Source organism: Triticum aestivum, chromosome 7A, assembly GCF_018294505.1.
Source record: "Triticum aestivum cultivar Chinese Spring chromosome 7A, IWGSC CS RefSeq v2.1, whole genome shotgun sequence".
NCBI classification, from domain to species: domain Eukaryota; kingdom Viridiplantae; phylum Streptophyta; class Magnoliopsida; order Poales; family Poaceae; genus Triticum; species Triticum aestivum.
Genome location: NC_057812.1, coordinates 600,464,407 through 600,482,830, shown reverse-complemented (window position 1 = coordinate 600,482,830; position 18,424 = coordinate 600,464,407). Strand labels below are relative to the sequence as shown.

Here is an 18,424-nt window from a genome sequence, read left to right as displayed (position 1 = left end):
TTCACGAAATTTCACATAAGAGTAGATCGGGAACCCACGTTTGATATTCTCAAATTTCTCGGCATATTTTTTGAATAAATTGTTCGTACAGTGGTGTGGAGCACCCGAGTGCTCCAAATCCTCGTCCTTGTTGGGTGCGCATTTAGTACTGCCATATATATGTCCCTAGCAAGTGGCAACGATCTCAACAATAAATTGAAGCGCTATCACCACACCAGGAGCAACCAAGGCATGCTATAGCTGTGATATACTGTAGAACTCAACATAGACATGTCGTAAGGTTAAAACAAATAAATCGCATCACTAAACCAGGCCTTCCTGCAAACCAATTCATTTTTCGGTATATTACCATGTTATTGAGATATAACTTATTTGAGCAATATATAATATAACAAACACAACGATCAAAGAAGAAAATGGCGCGGTAAAGCACGCACATGCTTCTAGTGCAGCTTGGTAGCGGCAGTGACTGGTGCTGTGCATCAGCACAAGAGACATATCAAACACAGAAAAGATTTTAAATGGATACCATTATATGGTACTCCCTCGGTCTCACAATATAAGATCGTTTTTCAAGCTAATATATGGTAGCCATGACGGGGAGGGCATGCCAATAAGTTTGGGATCGATCGGTCGCCTAGAGCTCGAAGCAGCAACACATGCATATTTTATCACCATAAAATTGACAATGTAGATATTTCAGAGTTTTGTGATGGGGAACTAGAATCACAACCATTACAATATTCCCCAAATGTCTGAACTAAATTTGACAGCCACTTAATTGATGATAACATGAAACAACTATCAAGTATCCTTTCAAATATCTGATGCCCTAATGCTTTCATGCTTGAATGAAGAAAAAATGAAACAAACTTTCATCTGTAACGGTCTTGTATCCCTCCTCGCCTAGTTCCATCAACAGTAAGAATTTTGAATTCTACTCATTTGGTGTAGTTATGCTCGATTTTATTTTTATGGTGTACACACAGGTGGAAGACCAATACGGTGCCTCATTTGGTGTAGAGGACATCCTCCCAAGGGTGACGGTACAGTGGTTGCTTGAGCCTCTTCTGGTCAAAGGTGTGCCTGTGAATCCAAGAAGCAGATTGGAAATGTTCAAAAAAATGTAACTAGGGTAGCAATAGTTAGATTTCATCATTATAAAAGAGCGAGACTTACCCAATTAGGCCAATTGAACGTGCAAGCACAAAGAGTCCATTAAGATACCCAATCTCTATAATCTCGTCAGTCTCTTGCTTGCTGAACATTCCACTCCCAGAAAGAAGATCCAAGAAAAGAGAACCGATCGCGCCATCAACATTCATAACCAAATTGTTGGCCTTTGACAGGGTGTAGGTCTCAACCTGAACAGCGTACTCCATGTACTTGACTGAAGGGAAGTGTGCATGAGCATATTTCTGTAAAAGCTGCACTCGCTTATCCCTGTTGTCTCTGCTTTTGATCCTAATAAAGACATGCAAGTGAAATTTCAGAAAAGACAACAACATAACTCAGAGGTTGTACATTAAAAACAATCAACTTGTCTCAAATCCATTTTCAGGTGCAAGTTTATTATGATGTCATGGGGGCATTATACCTGTGACCAATCCCAGGGACACGGATTCCCTTCTTTTTCATGCCCTCAACAAATTCATAAGGCGTAAGACCCTAGAATCAGTTGATGTAGTTTATAAGATCAACTAAGAAACACATGAAAACCGGAGCTGGATAAAAAAAATAAAGGGATATGAAATAAGATGGCCCACCCTATCATATGCATCTTTGAAGTACCGAGCGGCGTCATCAATTGCACCACCAAATCGGGGGCCAATTGTCAACAATCCTGTGTTATTCCAACCATAAGTCTCAGTATACTGTTGTGTACATAATGGTACAGGTTCGCATGCATCAATTAGACAAGCTCACCAGATACCAAGCTGGAAACAAGGTCCTTTCCAGCCCTAGCAGTAACTATAGAATTGTGAGCACCGGATACACAAGGACCATGATCAGCACAAAGCATGACGCATATCTGTCAGACATATGAAGAAACCTTATTAGGACCAAGTGAACTCTAGATATAGAAGGGGGAAAGGTACAAAATTATCACAGCATGTTAGAGCTTTTGTAGGGAAGATAGACTATCCATGTTACATTTAACCCACAAATTACCTCAATAAATTGAGTACAATAACGAGGAAGGCTACGCTTGAACCACAAAAGAGAAATAACATCACCAACTCCATAACCCCTTTCAATAATTGTAGACATGGGCACACCAGCGTAGCAAGGTTCCTCACCTGCATCATACATATGCACATTTATTGTATTCGGGGAGAGAAAGCGGGGCAAAGGACAATTATCAAGCATATGTAGGATAACATGTTGACACCAATCTGACCTCTATCATCAGAGATAGTGGAGATAATGTGCGTGGGAGCTCGGACCTTCCCACTTTTAATGGCAGTGTTAAGATCCTCAGGAATTAGGGGAGGTGTAACCTCAGGGACAGGAGGAATATTTCCTTCCTCAACCTGCAAAAATATATATAACCCCATTGGTTCCCACTGAACATTCCCCAAAAAATACTTGCAAAAGACATCAGCCGTGATGTACCAGCTTCTCAAATGTCTCCTTAATCACACTTTCAAGAGCTTCAAATGAAGTAGGGACAACTGCCCCAGCATCCCTTAGTGCCTGATTCTTAGCTTGTGCGGATTCCAACTCACCACCGCTCTTTGCACCCTGTTATGATATCAAAATTAATAAATGAACCACATCTGTGCATACTGACTGTATTGTTCAGCTCACCAGAAAAGAGCACCAATTTGTTTACAACTTACAGCATGGCCAAACTGGACCTCAGATTTGAATAGACGTGCGCATGTCCCACTAACCCAAGCAACAACAGGTTTCTGAACCTTTCCTTGTTTCAAGGCTTCGACGAGCGAATACTCATCACTTCCTCCAAGCTCTCCAAGAACAACCATCATTTTAACCTAAAGCCAACAAATGAGATGTTGATACACCAGTGATCAGAATCCAGACTTGGGTTGCAAATAATGCAGGAATGGAATTATCGTGAAAGCATACTTGTGCGCCAAACAACCATTTTGTCCTAAAAATGTAAATGGGAGTGGATACAAAGACAATAGAGATACACCAAAGTTATGGTAAAGGAGTAGCCTCTGAAAATTAGAAGACAAAAAGGATGTGATAAAGGAACATGTAACAGTGACATCCTGTGGGTGTCCAATCATGCCAGAGAAGAAAAATATAACATTCGCAGGACACTTGTGCGACAAAGATGATGAATATTCATACACTACAGGAAGAAGGTTAACACTATTTATTTCTATATAGAGATGTTAAGTGTCAAACCTGAGGTATGTTATTAAAACGCAGAATGTGATCTGAAAGAGTTGAGCCAGGGAAAACATCTCCCCCAATTGCAATTCCTGAATGTGTTAAGAAAAAGTTAGCATGGGTGCATTATTCATGTGAATCAGGGAATGTGACATTTACATTTATTCACAAACAAGGTACCTTCATAAATACCATCAGTCACTCTTGCAATGGTGTTGTACAGCTCATTTGACATGCCACCCTATTGAAGTAATGGAAGTTCAGTTTGTAATGAATATTCAAAATATACAGCTGAGAATATATACTTATCAGTCGTCAAATTAAAGAAGTGGAGTTCTGGAATGAAAACAAAGGGAACGTCAGGAGCTCTCCACATTTTTCCCAATAAAAAGATAAAAGCTGAAGCATCATAATGCTGTTCTAAAGTTCTAAGGCTCCCCATATGTAAACAAAAAGTTGTCTTTACAGACACAATGGACAGTTCTTTTTATTCTGTTACTTTATTTATGGACATGAATCATACAGAAATACATGTGATGAAGGAAGTAAGTTTATTAACAACGAACTGAAGCATACCGATTTAGACACAAAACCAACTGATCCGGGCCTGTACAGCTTGCATTGAATTATGTTATCAATGGTTCCAGCAGTATCACCAATCTTGAAAGCACCAGCCTGAACTCCTCCAACTGTTGCAGGTCCAATGATGACCTACAAATAACACTAAATCACTTAGCAAAAATAAACAATAAACATGCAGGCCACTGTCAGCCTGCATTACCAGAAAAAGCAAATGCTCTCAAGCTCACAAGCCATCATTTAGTTTACAAATGTGTCTATAAGGATATACTCCTTCACTAATTAATATGAAATTGTCTTACTCTAAGCACTTTATGATGAAAACCGGTGATCACACCCAAACTTAAAAGCAGTAATTCCATGTAAAATATAATCCTTACCTTGTTGTTAGCACGTGCATAACTAATTAGCTGCTTTGCGTCTGACTCAGGAACTCCCTCTGCTATAATGGCTACAACTCGGAGAGTTGGCTGCTTCAAAGCTGACATTGAAGAGGCAGCCGCACTGCAGATTTAGAAAATACAGTGAAATTGTAGTTGCTCCAGATCATGCAGTATTTTCTCAGACAGACTATCAATGCTGTAACTAACCTCCGGAAGGATGCAAAGTTGATAAACACATCCGCAGTTGGGTGTGCATTGCAAGCAGCTTCAATTCTACAAAAGATACATGAATAGATAAATTGTTCATGCACGAATATTGAGCTAGCAAACTGCTAATGTAATATCCCTCCATCTGAAATAAGAACCACACTCTTGTTCAATCAAACAAGATAAATGAGGAAGCAGAGAGCTCACGTAGGATGAACTGGAATAGCAATTTCTTCTTGTCCAAAAAAAAGTTTCTGGAACCCATCAGAACCAGGGTTGATGATTCCAGCAACAGAAGGTGTTTCTCTCCCTATCAGGCAGTGCAAGTTCAGTAAGAAAGAAGCAAAACAGAAACACTAAACAATCCTTTTAAACCAATGACGATAGGAAGAATATATACCACAGAGGAAGTCAAAATCAAGCATCCGCTGGATAGGAAGTTGCTTATAATTATAGAATAGCGCTTGGGTGGTTTTCGAGAAGATTTGACCTGTCGCCATGATTTACTTCCCCTGAAAATTAACAGGTATTAGGCTACGATAACCACAGTAATAGCTACTATTCAGAAAAGCATAAATCGTAAGCCCCCTACCCTACTAGTCGGCAAAGTACCAGAATAGAATGGAAGAAATGTTGATATGATATGTCAAGCATAAGCCCAGCATCCAACATGATAACTGGACAAAAACTACAAAAATAAACACCTGGTGTAAAGTTCATATTCATGTCAAATTCACCCAAAAGTGACCAGGCACTGGGTCCATGTGACATTTGATTCGTAAAACCTAGTGCCAAATCACTGTTGTGAATACTGCCAAAACAGGACACTCCAAGAATCTATAGGATTAAATTGCTTGATCCCTATAAGTATACCATAGAAGGAGGCTGGCATCTGCACACTGCACCAGATCTCAAACACGATGCACCAGCATATTCAGTTCACTACTTCTGGCGACTAAATCAGGATCAAGTTGTCTGATCCTCAAAACCAATAGGATATAAAGTTGTTGAGAAAGACCTGAGAAGAAGCCCGGATCTCAAGCAAAGATGACGCACCAGCACATTTCATTCCACAATCGCCCAACTAGCTGCGTGTTAAATTATGTTCGCCCCTCCAAGAGAAGATTCGAATCCACAGTAAAAACTATAGTAGTATACTAAGCCTCCGTTTGCACCAAGATCCCTGAAGATCAATTTTTATAGCGGCAACTAAAAAAGAACCTTAACGCCTGGACCTGGGCTAAGCAAATGGATCTGCGCGAGAGTCCCAAACCGACAAAACACACAGGACAAGGCAGCAACCCGTCAAATACGAAACAAAGCTCGCGCCGCAGGGGGGCATTTCTCGGTCGAATTCGGATCAAACGCAGCAAGCAAGCAGGCAACCCATTCCCACCCAAAATTTGAGATACGAGGCGCGAGATCCCCACGAGACACCACGGGATCCCGCCGGCCGCGCGGCAGATCCGCGGCGCACCCGCACGGCCCGACCCACCAACTGTTCGACGAAACGCCGCAGAGAGCAGAGTGCTAGAGGAGGCAGTGCGTAGGGGTGGGTGCATTCATGTGTGAGCGAGCACGGTTGGCAGCGGCGGGCGAACCTTCCGAGGCGAGGCGGAGCTGGGCGGGGGCGGGATTGCTCCGGGAGTAGAATTGATTTGGGTCTCGCTCGGCCGGGCAGGAGAGGTAGAACAGAAGGATTTATAGTGGCGGGAAGCAGATGGGGAGTAGGCGTGCAGGTAGTTGGCTGTTTGGTGGCGCGCACATGGGCCTCCGGGTCTGTGGCAACTACCTCGAATGATGGATGGTTGCGGGAATCCGTCGCAATCTATCTATACTTCAGTCAGATTTCGTCCAGGAGTAGTATGAAATATGAGTATTTGGATCAGTGGGAGTACTCAGCCATCGAATCCAACGCGAGACACCACGGGATCCCGCCAGCCGCGGCGTCCACTGCGGCGCCCGGAGGACACCCACACCCGACCCACCAGCTGTTCGACCAAACGCCGCAGAGGGCAGCAACAGCACAAGACTTGCCAGAGGGAGTGGGTGAGCAGAGCAGAGCACGGTTGGCGGCGGCGAACCTTTCGAGGCGAGGCGAGGCGGCGGCCGGAATTGCTCCGGGACGGAAACTGATTTTTTGGGGCCTCTGCTCGGGGAAGACGGGGCTGAGGGGGCAAGACAGGGCGGGCGCAGGGATTTATGCGCGCGGGAAGGTGGGAAGTAGGCGGCGGCGGACCGCACGCGCCATCTACCCCCGACGCCGTCAGGTACGGATAATTAAACGTGACATTAGAGCATCTCCAATAGAAAGAAGATGACGTATGTGTAAAAATACCCAACTTTTGCATTTTCGGGGCAAAAAACATCTCTCCAACAACAGATAGTGTAGATGAAAAAAAAGTTACATTCTCTGCCTCCTGAAGACGTAAACTACAACACTTTGCGGTGCAAATTTGCATCTCCACCTATAAGAAATGTAACAACGCGACCGTCCGCCAACTGCCCAGCTGTTGTTTCTTTTCCTTCCGCGTGAGCAGCTGCCACCCACCCGACTCCATTCACTTTCGGACATCACCAAATTGAAGCCTCTCCGGCGGCTGTGGCCGGCCTAAAACGCCTTCCCTGGCGATGGGCTAGGCTTCTTCCTAGCCTAGACCCCCCGCCGGAGTTAGTGGAGGTGCGCCACTCCGCCCGCCCGTCGGTCGCGAGGTGTTGTCCGTTCTTCCGTCCGTTCAAAGCCGCCTGCCGGCCGCCCCGAGCTCCCGATTTCTTCTCCGCCAACCCGCAGTCGTTCGATTTCGTCCATCCCGCAAGCAAGGTGTTTGACGAAATTCCTGAAGGTAAAAAATGATGAAACTTCATGATTTATTTGTTGGGGTTATAGAGTTAGTTTGACGGTGATTTTCCGCATTGCAGACGAGCTCGTGTGACTCCTCTTTCATGGACGATTCCTCGTCGGATGAGGAATTTGATTTGAACGAAGAAGAGGACATTGCTATGCTAGTGGCGATGCACGAGGGGAAGAAGCCGAAGCATGGTGGTTCCGTGTATGGCCGTGCGTTCATTCAGATAGAACGGGTGGAGGCGCACAAGACGTTGATGCACAACTATTTCAGTTCAACACCCGTTTTTCCGGAGAGGTACTTCCGACGCCGGTTCAGAATGTCTAAAGACTTGTTCATCCATATTTGCAATTCTGTGAAGCAGCGTGATCGATCCTTCGAGCAGAGGAGGAATTGTGCAAGGTTGGTTGGACATAGCACCGAACAGAAGGTCACTGCCGCATTGCGCATGATGGCCTATGGTGTTCCGACAGACTACATTGATGACAACTTGGCGATGGCAGAGAGCACTTCTATCTTCTATGTCAAACAGTTTGCAAAGACAGTGGTAGAAGTGTTTGGTCCAGAGTACTTGAGAGCTCCCAATGCTCAGGACACTCAGAGGCTGTTGGAGATGAACAAAGATCGTGGGTTTTCAGATATGCTAGGGTCTGTCGATTGCATACATTGGAAATGGAAAAATTGCCCCAAGAGCATGGCATGGACAGTCCGAGGGTCGTGGGAGGGATGCCACTATCATTTTTGAGGCCGTTACCGATCGAGAAACATGGATTTGGCATTCATATCTTGCGATGCCTGAATCTTGCAATGACATCAACGTGCTCCATCGGTCACCTCTTTTTGCCAAGTTAGCAAATGGAGAAGCGCCACTGGTGAAAGGATCGATATGGTTGACTAGAGGAGGGGGGTGAATGGGCAACTACCAATTTTTAACTTTTCTTAACAAATTAGGCTTAGCAACAAATCGGTTGTCTAGATGTGCAACTAGGTGAGCAACATATATGATGCTAGCAACAATAATAACATAAACAAGCAAAAGATACAACACAAGTAAAGCTTGCACAAATTAAAGGGAAGCAGTAATCATAAGTGGAACCGGTGAAGACGAGGATGTGTTACCGAAGTTCCTTCCTTTTAGGGGGAAGTACGTCTCCGTTAGAGCGGCGTGGAAGCACAATGCTCCCCAAGAAGACACTAAGGCCACTGTATTCTCCTCACGCCCTCGCACAATACAATGTGTCGTGATTCCACTAGTGGTGCACTTGAAGGCGGCAACTAGACCTTTACAAACAAGGTTGGGACACACTGCACAACCGAATTGGAGGCTCCCAACAAGACCATGAAGCTTCACCACAATGGATTATGGCTCCGAGGTGACCTCAACCGTCTAGGGGTGCTCAAACACCCAAGAGTAACAAGATCTACAAGGGGTTAGTAGGGGGAATCAAATATCTCTTGGTGGAAGTGTAGATCTAGGCCTTCTCAAGCAATCCCTAAAGAATCAACAAGTTTATTGGCTAGGGAGAGAGATCGAGCAAGAATGAGCTTGTGAGCAACAATGAAGCTTGGGGGAAAAGAGGTGAGTCAACTAGAAGAAGATGCCCCCCTTTTATAGTGGGGGGGGGGGAATCTAACCGTTATGCACCCAAAGCACATGCACAAGCGGTAGTACCGCTCTGGTGAGCGATACTTCCGCTGGCACAGAAGTTCTAGCCATTGCGTATGACTGAGCAGGTCAAGGAGGCGGTAGTGCCGCCGGAGCGGTACTACCGCTCCCACCAGCTAGTGCTGAGCAGTAGTCGAAACCAGCGGTAGTAAAGGAGGGCAGAGCGGTAGTGTCGCCACGGGCGGTACTTCCCCGATGAACTACCCTCTACTTTTGCTCGAGAGACAGAACTATCCAGAAGTGAAAATTAAGCGGTACTCCGAGCGGCAGAAGAATGGCGGTAGTTCTGCCGAAGCGGTACTAGCGCGCTGCTGAGCGGTACTTCTGCTTAGCGGGCCTAGGTTCAGATAAACCCGCAGAGGTAGGGTGGCATACAGAGTCGCAGTACCGCCGGAGTGGTACTACCGCGTTGTACTATCGCTCTACTTCCGCCCATTTACAGAATGCTAAGGCTAAGCAAAAGTGAGTACAGTACTGACCAGCTGTAGTACCGCTGGAGCGGTACTGCCGCTGGAGCGGTACTTCCGCTTAAGTAGAGCTGGATAGCCTATGCGCTCTGTTACCGGGAAAGAAGGAGGGTGTAGAAAGACTGTATGTGTTGATTCCACCCAAACCTTTCTAACATGGACCCCCTCTTAATAGTATGGTGCTCCTACGACTCAAGTCCACCGAAAATGAAATGCAAGAAAAACACCATCTTCTTAATAGCTCCGAGGGGTATGAATCGTCTTGTGCCAGATGATAGATTATTTAAAAAGCTCAATGCACACGATTAGTCCGCAAATGTATTGTCATCTATCACCAAAACCACCAAGGGAGAAATATGCCCTAACAATCTCCCCCTTTTTGGTGGATTGATGACAACACATGATTTGCACAAGATATGGAGAGAGAGAATGAATGCAATCCCAAAGTCTACAAAATATAGGTGGGCTCTGATGACCCACAAGTATAGGGAATCAATTGTAGCTCTTTTCGATAAGTAAGAGTGTCGAACCCAACGAGGAGCAAAAGGAAATGACAAGTGGTTTTCAGCAAGGTAATGTGTGCAAGTGCTGAAATTGTAAGTAACAGAGTAGTTTGATAGCAAGATAATTTGTAACGAGCAAGTAACGATAATAGTAGCAAAAGTGCAGGAAGATAGCCCAATCCTTTTGAGGCAAAGGACATGCCCAAACGGTTTCTTATGATAAGCAAAGCATTCTTGAGGGTACACGGGATTTTCATCTAGTCACTTTCATCATGTTGGTTTGATTCGTGTTCGCTACTTTCATAATTTGATATGTGGGTGGGGCGGTGCTTAGGTGCTGTTCTTACTTGAACAAACCTCCTACTTATGATTAACCCTCCCGCAAGCATCCGTAAGTACGAGAAAAGTATTAAAAAAATTCTAACCATAACATTAAACTTTTGAATCCAATCGGTCTCTTATGGAATAGCGCATAAACTGGGGTTTAAACTTCTGTCACTCTCGCAACCCATCATCTAATTGCTACTCCATAATGCATTCCCTTAGGCCCAAATATGATGAAGTGTCATGTAGTCGATGTTCACATGACACTACTAAGGGAATCACAACAGACATACTATCAAAATATCAAACACATATCAAGTTCACATGATTACTTGCAACATGATTTCTCCCGTGACCTCAAGAACAAAAGTAACTACTCACAAATGATAATCATACTCAAGATCAGAGGGGTATTAAATAGCATATTGGATCTAAACATATAATCTTCCACCAAATAAACCATATAGTAATCAACTACAAGATGTAATCAACACTACTAGTCACCCACAAGCACCAATCTATAGTTCCAGTAACAAGATTAAACACAAGAGATGAACTAGGGTTTGAGATGAGATGGTGTTGTTGAAGATGTTGATGGATATTGCTCTCCCCAAGATGGGAGAGTTGTTGATGACGATGATGATGATGATTTCCTCCTCTGGAAGGGAAGTTTCCTCGGCGAAATCGCTCCGTTGGAGGGCAAACGTGCTCCTGCCCAAGTTTCGCCTCGAAACGATGACGCTCCGTCCCAAAAGTCATCTCCTTATTTTTTCTAGGTCAAAATAACTTATATACCAGAAGATGGGCACCGAAGGTGGGTCTGGGTGAGCACAACCCACCAGGACGCGCCTGGGCTCCCTGGCGCGCCCAGGTGGGTTGTGCCCACCTGGTAGGCCTCCTCTGGTACTTATTTGCTCCAATATTTTTCATATATTCTATAAAAATTCTTCGTGAAGTTTCAGCTTGTTTGGAGTTGTGCAGAATAGGTAGTCTGACGTAGCTTTTTCAGGTCCAGATTTTCAGCTGCTGGAATTCTCCCTCTTTCTGTATACCTTGCATATTATGAGAGAAAAAGAATTATAATTACTCCAAAAACATTATTATGGATAAAAATATCATAAATAACAATAGGAAAACATGATGCAAAATGAACGTATCAACTCCCCCAAGCTTAGACCTCGCTTGTCCGCAAACAAAAACCGAAATCGAAAAACATGTCCACATGCTTAGAGAGAGAGAGAGGTGTCGATAAAAACAAAATACGGACATAGAAGCATCATGTTTATTATTATAACAGCAACAAACTTAAACAAAATACATATCTTTGTCATAAATAACAGTAAGTGATTACATACGGAGCAAAATAAGTGAATCTACACTCTAAAATGTCTAAAAACAAGTGAGTCTACATATATCCGTATGTTACAGTCCATTTGAAATGTCTAAAATGACTTATATTTAAAAACGAAGGGAGTAGATGGGTTGGCTATGACAATACTAATGTGACCGGAGGTCGTGAGTTCAAATCCGCCCACATGTAGTTTTTTTTGCACATGACAGCCTTCTATGGGCCTATTTTGGAGTGCGAGCAGACTGCTGGATGTGACCCAGACGGGATGAGTGAGCGTAGCGAGGCAACTTTACGTACAAATCTTTCAGTACGTTAGAAAAAATTAGTACCACCTTGGTAGAAGAAAAACCTCGTACGGTGAACACATGAAAAATTAAGAGAAACACACCTTGCTTTATTAGTAAGTAGGTATAGATACAGATATAGATTCAAATTATAAAAACATAATGTACTTTTGTTACCTAGTGCTATTCTAGCCGTAGTGTATAACAGTGAGGCTAGTGGGGTTGGGTTGACCCAGTCAAATGTTGACTAGTCAACGAATGAACAGTGCAGGGAACATGTGTCATTGGCTTAGACTTTTCTTAAAACTTGTTTTTCTTTAAACTAACGGTGGGTCCACATGTCATCTACTATTGGACTAATTAACTAGTACTACTAATTAGACTAACAAACTAAATTAGGAATGGAAACTTGGTGCTCTCGGGTACTCGCGCACCCTATATGCGTAATTTTTTTTAGTAATTTAAAAAAAGTTCAAAAAATTCCAAATCTTGTTTGGAATCAAAGATGATCAGGTATTGTATTCGTATTAAAAGTTTGGACAAGAAATGATTCATATTAACTTCAGGGCAAAAAAACAAATTTATGACGACAATATAGCATGCATAGTACTTGTATATAGCGTTTTTTTGCCAAATCTTCGACCCAGATGCAACGAAAGTCATTTTTTGAGGAATCTTTTTATATGACTACAATACTTTATCATGTTTGATACCGAGAAAGATTTAGATTTTTCTCAACTTTTTTCAAATTACTATTTTTTTATATATAGGGTGCGTTGGAATTCAGGTTCTCCTTTGTATTTTCCACTAAATTAGTCCCTAAACTAGTATTTGGGCCGGCCACACACACAACATACACACGTTGCACGCACACAGCACACACACACGGCACGCAGACAGTCGGCCATGGCCAGCCGCAAGGCTGAGCAGCAACGTAGCGGCAAGGCAGAGCATGCGAGCAGCGGTGGCGCTAGAGGCAGCAGCAGGTAAGCAACGAAATAAGTGTATATAACCCCCTGAACATTCACGTTTGGGCTACATCACCCCCTCAACTCAAAAACCAATCACTTGATCCCCTATACTTTGCAATATCAGATAAAACACCCCCCTGAGATACTTTCAAGCTGGTATAGAGGATGGTTTCGCCGACATGGTGTGCTGACCCGGTTTAGTTGGTTGACTTATACGGACGCGGCTTGCCTGCGGCCGCTGCGTGCGACCATCCGTGCGACCCAGCCATCGCACGGCTGTGGCTCCACGCACGCCCCGCTCCAGAATTTCTGCCAAAACAAAAAACAAAATACACATCCTAATACAGATTCTCTTTCGTAATATTCTCATCATTAAAACAGAACGCAAAATTGGAGGGAATAATCCAATCTCCCGCCATCCCACAAACAGATCCATGTCATATACAAAAGCGCGCCAAAATGCAAATCTATTCCTCACAGGAGGCAGGAGCGACCTACAGTCTTGAGGGCGTACAACAATCAATAGCGGCTTCTGTTGATTTGAGCAGCAAAGTAACGCGCGTCCCTGATGGCATCTCCAAGTCTGACGTCCCTCATGGCTTCTCCGACGAGTGGTCCGGGGAACCAGGAGGGTGACGATCAATCTCACACCCCAAAAGTAAGAAACTTGACGCAGTTCTTGTTGGTGAATCTTTCCATTAACTGTGACACGATCCCAGATGTTGGACAGAAAAAAGCAGCATGCTGCACCCTTGTAGAACTTCTACAGAAACCATGATCACAATCTGCACATGCCAAACAACGATGGAAAGTTAGTTCTTTTCCATTTAGAAAAACAAATCAGAACCATGTACAGTACCCCCATTTCAAATTTAACTGCTTGTGCGGACTTTCTTGTAGGATCTCTTATTTCAGTTCCTGGAAAGCATCCAGTACAGTGTTTTCTATTCCTTTTACAATGCATATAGTTCCTGGAAAGTAATAACTAAATCATATCCTTTTTGATATAGGATCAGCAAGAAACCGAAGTAGATGACAGCGATGAAAGGGTACCAAAGCTTGGCATGAAATTTTTATCTGAAGAGGAAGCCTATTTATTTTATAACAACTATGCTAAAACTATCGGTTTTAGCATCAGAAGAAGTAGTGGCCATAAAGTGACAAACTCTTCTACATTTCAGCAACGGACATTTACATGCTCTCGTCAAGGTATGGATTATTTTTAATTTGTTTTGATGTTGATCACTTCTTTATGCTCTAAGACAATTACTACAACTTATAGGCCATCGTCGGGAAGATAAAAGAGAGGAGACATTCAGTTATAGTAGGCCTGAAACAACATGTGGTTGTGATGCCCGTATGAAGATTAGCCTTAGAAATGGATTTTATTATGTGTATGAATTCGAGGCATCACATAACCACACTCTTGCTCATGGAATAATGGCCCAATACTTGAGATCCCAGAGAAAACTGACAGAAGCACAGATAGCAAATGCAGAGGTCGCAAAGTCAGTTGGCATTTCAAATAAAGCAACAATTGATTTGATGGCCAAAGAAGCATGTGGAAGTGAAAACCTTGGCTTTACACCTCAAGATATGACAAATTGTTTATACTCAAAGAGAACAATAAAAGCAAAGGTAGGTGACACAGGTGGAGTATTAGAATACTTGGAGAAAAAGGTCTCGGAAGATGTCAACTTTTATTATTCAATTCAAGTAGATGAGGATGAGTTGATAACTAATATTTTTTGGGTCGATTCCAAAATGGTTTCGGACTATGCAATATTCGGCGATGTTATATGCTTTGACACCACATACAGAAAACTAGATGATGGATGTCCATTTGGTTTGATTGTCGGGGTGAATAATCATCAGAAAACTGTTGTCTTTGGTGCTGCACTTCTCTATGATGAAATTGCCGCTAGTTTTGGTTGGCTTTTCAGAAATTTCCTAGAAGTTATGTCAGAAAAACATCCACGTACAATTCTCACCGATGAAGATGCGGCAATGGCGAAGGCAATTCGTGAAGTCTTCCCTCACTCTCACCATAGACTTTGTGTGTGGCATATGAATCAAAATGCTTGCAAGCACCTCGCCGGAGTTGTTGATGAATATAAGAAGTTCAATGTTGATTTTCAGCACTGTATTTATGATATAGAAGAGGAGGATGAATTTGTAGGTGCATGGGATAAAATGATTGACAAGTATGGATTGCGTGACAATGAATGGATGCAAAGGCTATTTGAGAAAAAGGAACATTGGGCACTAGTGTACGGCAAAAATACGTTCTCTGCCCACATGAGTACCACCCAAAGAAGTGAAAGCATGAACAATGAGCTGAAGAGATACATTAGTATTAAATATGACATGCTTACTTTCTTTGAGCATTTTGAACGGCTAGTTTCGGATAAAAGATGTGAAGAGGTGAAGTATGACTTTAAAGCAACACAGACTACTCCCAAGTTGAAGGTTGAATCTAGCTATATGTTAAAACAAGCTGCAGGTACATATACTCCAACAATATTCAAGATGTTTCAAGATCAAGTGCTTCGGACTCTGAACTACGACACATTGCTTTGTGATGAAAGTGACACGGAGCTGGAGATTTATGTAGTAAAATTTCATGGCACACAACGTGAACATGTTGTTAGATTCATTCCAGAAGATGAAAAGGTTAGCTGCAGTTGCAAAAGGTTTGAGTTTGCTGGAATTCTTTGCTCTCATTGCTTAAAGGTACTTGATATTAACAATATCAAGCATATCCCTGGTGAATATATCTTGAAAAGATGGACAATTGATGCCAAAGTTCTAGATATAACAAGCAAATGCAACCCGCATGATAACCTAAAAGTAAGAATGTCTAACCGCTACAAGGAAATGTGCAGAATATTTGTGAAAATAGCTGCTCGTGCCGCTGAGTCAGAAGAATCATACTATAAGGCTGCGAAGTGTGCAGAGCAATTAGCACAGGATGTGGAGAAATGCTTGAAGATTAGAGCTGATCCAGATTTAGTTAGCCCTGATCCAGATTTGGTTCGCGCTAATCCAGATTTGGTTAGTGCTGATAAAGATTTGGTTAGTGCTGATACTGATTTGGGTACTTCCTGTACTAAAGAAGGTACAAACTATACTAACAATAATTGCCTAGACTATTGTTGAACAAAGACTGATATTTAGCATTACAGTGGCAGGAGTAAACATCGCCTCTAGTAGAATTTCAAAACACGGAGAGGGGCTTGCAAAACCAAAAGGTATGAAGGTCAAGGAGAAGACTGTGAAAGGATCAAAAAGACCCGTTGGTGGATTTGAGAAAGCAACTTCAAAGAAGAAAAAGAACACAACTAATATTATGCAACTAGAGCCTCGTGGCCCCTCAACGGTATAATATTTTGTTATTCGATTCATATAAAACTTTCAACATGCTGACGTTTCTCTATCATTTTCAACAGGGTCCTTTGAAGAAAGCAGCTTCAAAGAAGAAAAAGAACACAAATGATATTATACAACTACAGCCTCATGAACCGTCACTGATAATAATACTATGTCGCTTGTTTCTTATAAAACCTCTTATAAAACCTCAACTGTACTGACCTTTCTCTATCATTTTCTATAGGGTCCTATGGAATTTTTCACAAATCAAATGGCTGCGTATCAGTTACACTACAATACTATGCTAAGTGCTTCAATGCAGCCATCAATTGGTAATACCATCCCTATGCCACCACATACCCATCAACTGTTGGCTGGATTCCAACCATATAATGCAGCAATGGTAGAAGCAGTACATACTTTCAAATTTCCTATTTTTTAAACTTCAGTGCAACTGAACTTTGCTTTCTCCGCAGGGTCATCCGACAAATAACATGTACACCTCGCTGCAAGGGACCATTGGGGCCTCTAAATCTGGTTCGATGATAGGAGAAAATCAAGACTTCCTCCATCTACCAAATCCAACATCTATCCTAAATGCTTCAATGTTGCAATCAAGTGGTCATACCATCCCAATGTCACCGCAGATCCAAGAAGCACACAATATTCCAGTGGTATAAGCAGTCCACACTTTCATTTCAAGTATAATTTCAGAACTTCAACGAAACTAAACTTCTCTAATTTTATTCACAGGGTCATCCAACAAATCACATGTATACATATTTACACCGGCAATATTCCGTGCTGAATCCCTCACTGCAAGGGAGCATTGGAACAGAATCAATTCGTTCTCAATCAACCAAAGCCAACCTAATCTATTTGTTCTCGAGAGTTTTATCTGATATGTGTTAGACTTCCAAGTTGCAACTGATTTTTACTGGAACTTGTATGTACCGTTAACTGAATGCTACTCCATCTTGCCAATCAAATATACTCGTTCACAGAATTATCTATGCACAATGTCAGCAGGCATCATGCTCATCCGACCTCTCAGTTATTCTTCAATTTAAGTGTGATGATAAGGATCCCAACAATCAATTTTAATTCTATTGACAAAAGTGCAGACATAACCATCTGTCCAAATGTCAAACCTAGAAGCTCAGAGCGAGCAGACAACAGATCAATTGGTCCAAGCCTTCGAGCGTTGCGAGCACAAGATTGACAATAGCATGGAAATAATTTTTATTAAACACAATGCCTGCTCTCAGCTTTCTCACAACTCAATCTGCATCAGACAGGAGCAACACAAGAAGAAGGAGATTTACCTGTGTCCTGTGCAGGTGATGCTGAATCCACGAGCTGCAGGCCGGCGCCTTTGTTGAGGACGGAAGTGCCGACCCGAGCTGGAGCCGAATACTGCAGTCCCTCTCCCCCCTCCAAGCATCTTTGTCCCACCTTCTTCCTCTCCAAGGGCGCATCAAATCCATGGCGCCGACGCTGCGGTCAACGGCGTCCTACCTCTCGCTCCCTTGACCCCTCCTCAAAGCTCCTACACAAGCCTGACGCGCTGCCCTGTTGTGTGGCCGTCCCGCGGGTCCGGCGGACGCCGATTGAGGCGCCGGTTCTGGACAAGCTGCTGCACGGCTGGGCCACGGCCAGCCGAGCCTAGGCAAGATGGGATGTGGTCCCGTAGCCGCCTGCCAGGCTCCGCGCCTCTGAGCGGCGACGCAGGTCTGGCCGGCGCCGATGGGGGCTCCACTAGCCATGCTCCGCGCCTTTGAGCGGCGATGCAGTTCTGGCCGGCGCCGATGGGGGCTCCGGTTCCACCGAAGCGGCTGCACGAACGGGCACCTGTTGGGGAACGTAGCAGAAATTTAAAATTTTCCTACGTGTCACCAAGATCTATCTATGGAGAGACCAGCAACGAGGGGAAGGAGAGTGCATCTACATACCCTTGTAGATCGCTAAGCGGAAGCGTTCAAGTGAACGGGGTTGATGGAGTCGTACTCGTCGTGATCCAAATCATCAATGACCAAGTGCCGAATGGACGGCACCTCCGCGTTCAACACACATACGGAGCAGCGACATCTCCTCCTTCTTGATCCAGC

General features: G+C 43.4%; 1 protein-coding gene across 1 annotated transcript; it reads right to left on the bottom strand.

Annotated features, from left to right (window-relative positions):
- Nucleotides 1-640: 640 nt before the first annotated feature.
- Nucleotides 641-6,344, bottom strand: LOC123148541 (ATP-citrate synthase beta chain protein 1). The gene is made up of 17 exons (XM_044567975.1): nucleotides 6,137-6,344; nucleotides 4,936-5,047; nucleotides 4,743-4,845; nucleotides 4,536-4,601; nucleotides 4,326-4,449; nucleotides 3,943-4,077; nucleotides 3,547-3,607; nucleotides 3,382-3,458; nucleotides 2,844-2,999; nucleotides 2,617-2,745; nucleotides 2,402-2,534; nucleotides 2,173-2,300; nucleotides 1,927-2,032; nucleotides 1,767-1,843; nucleotides 1,598-1,668; nucleotides 1,180-1,464; nucleotides 641-1,086 (listed from the first exon to the last, which is right to left on the bottom strand). Exons 2-17 carry the CDS (start codon nucleotides 5,033-5,035, stop codon nucleotides 1,011-1,013), a joined length of 1,827 nt encoding a protein of 608 aa, XP_044423910.1. The 5' UTR covers nucleotides 5,036-5,047; nucleotides 6,137-6,344; the 3' UTR covers nucleotides 641-1,010.
- Between the last annotated feature and the right edge of the window lie 12,080 nt (nucleotides 6,345-18,424).

Coding starts and splice junctions, on each gene's coding strand:
- LOC123148541 (XM_044567975.1), bottom strand. CDS start 5,035: ATGGCGACAGGTCAAATCTTCTCGAAAACCACCCAAGCGCTATTCTAT. Junction 3,459..3,546: donor GACTGATGGTATTTATGAAG/GTACCTTGTTTG, acceptor TAACACATTCAG/GAATTGCAATTGGGGGAGAT. Junction 2,746..2,843: donor AGGTCCAGTTTGGCCATGCT/GTAAGTTGTAAA, acceptor ATATCATAACAG/GGTGCAAAGAGCGGTGGTGA.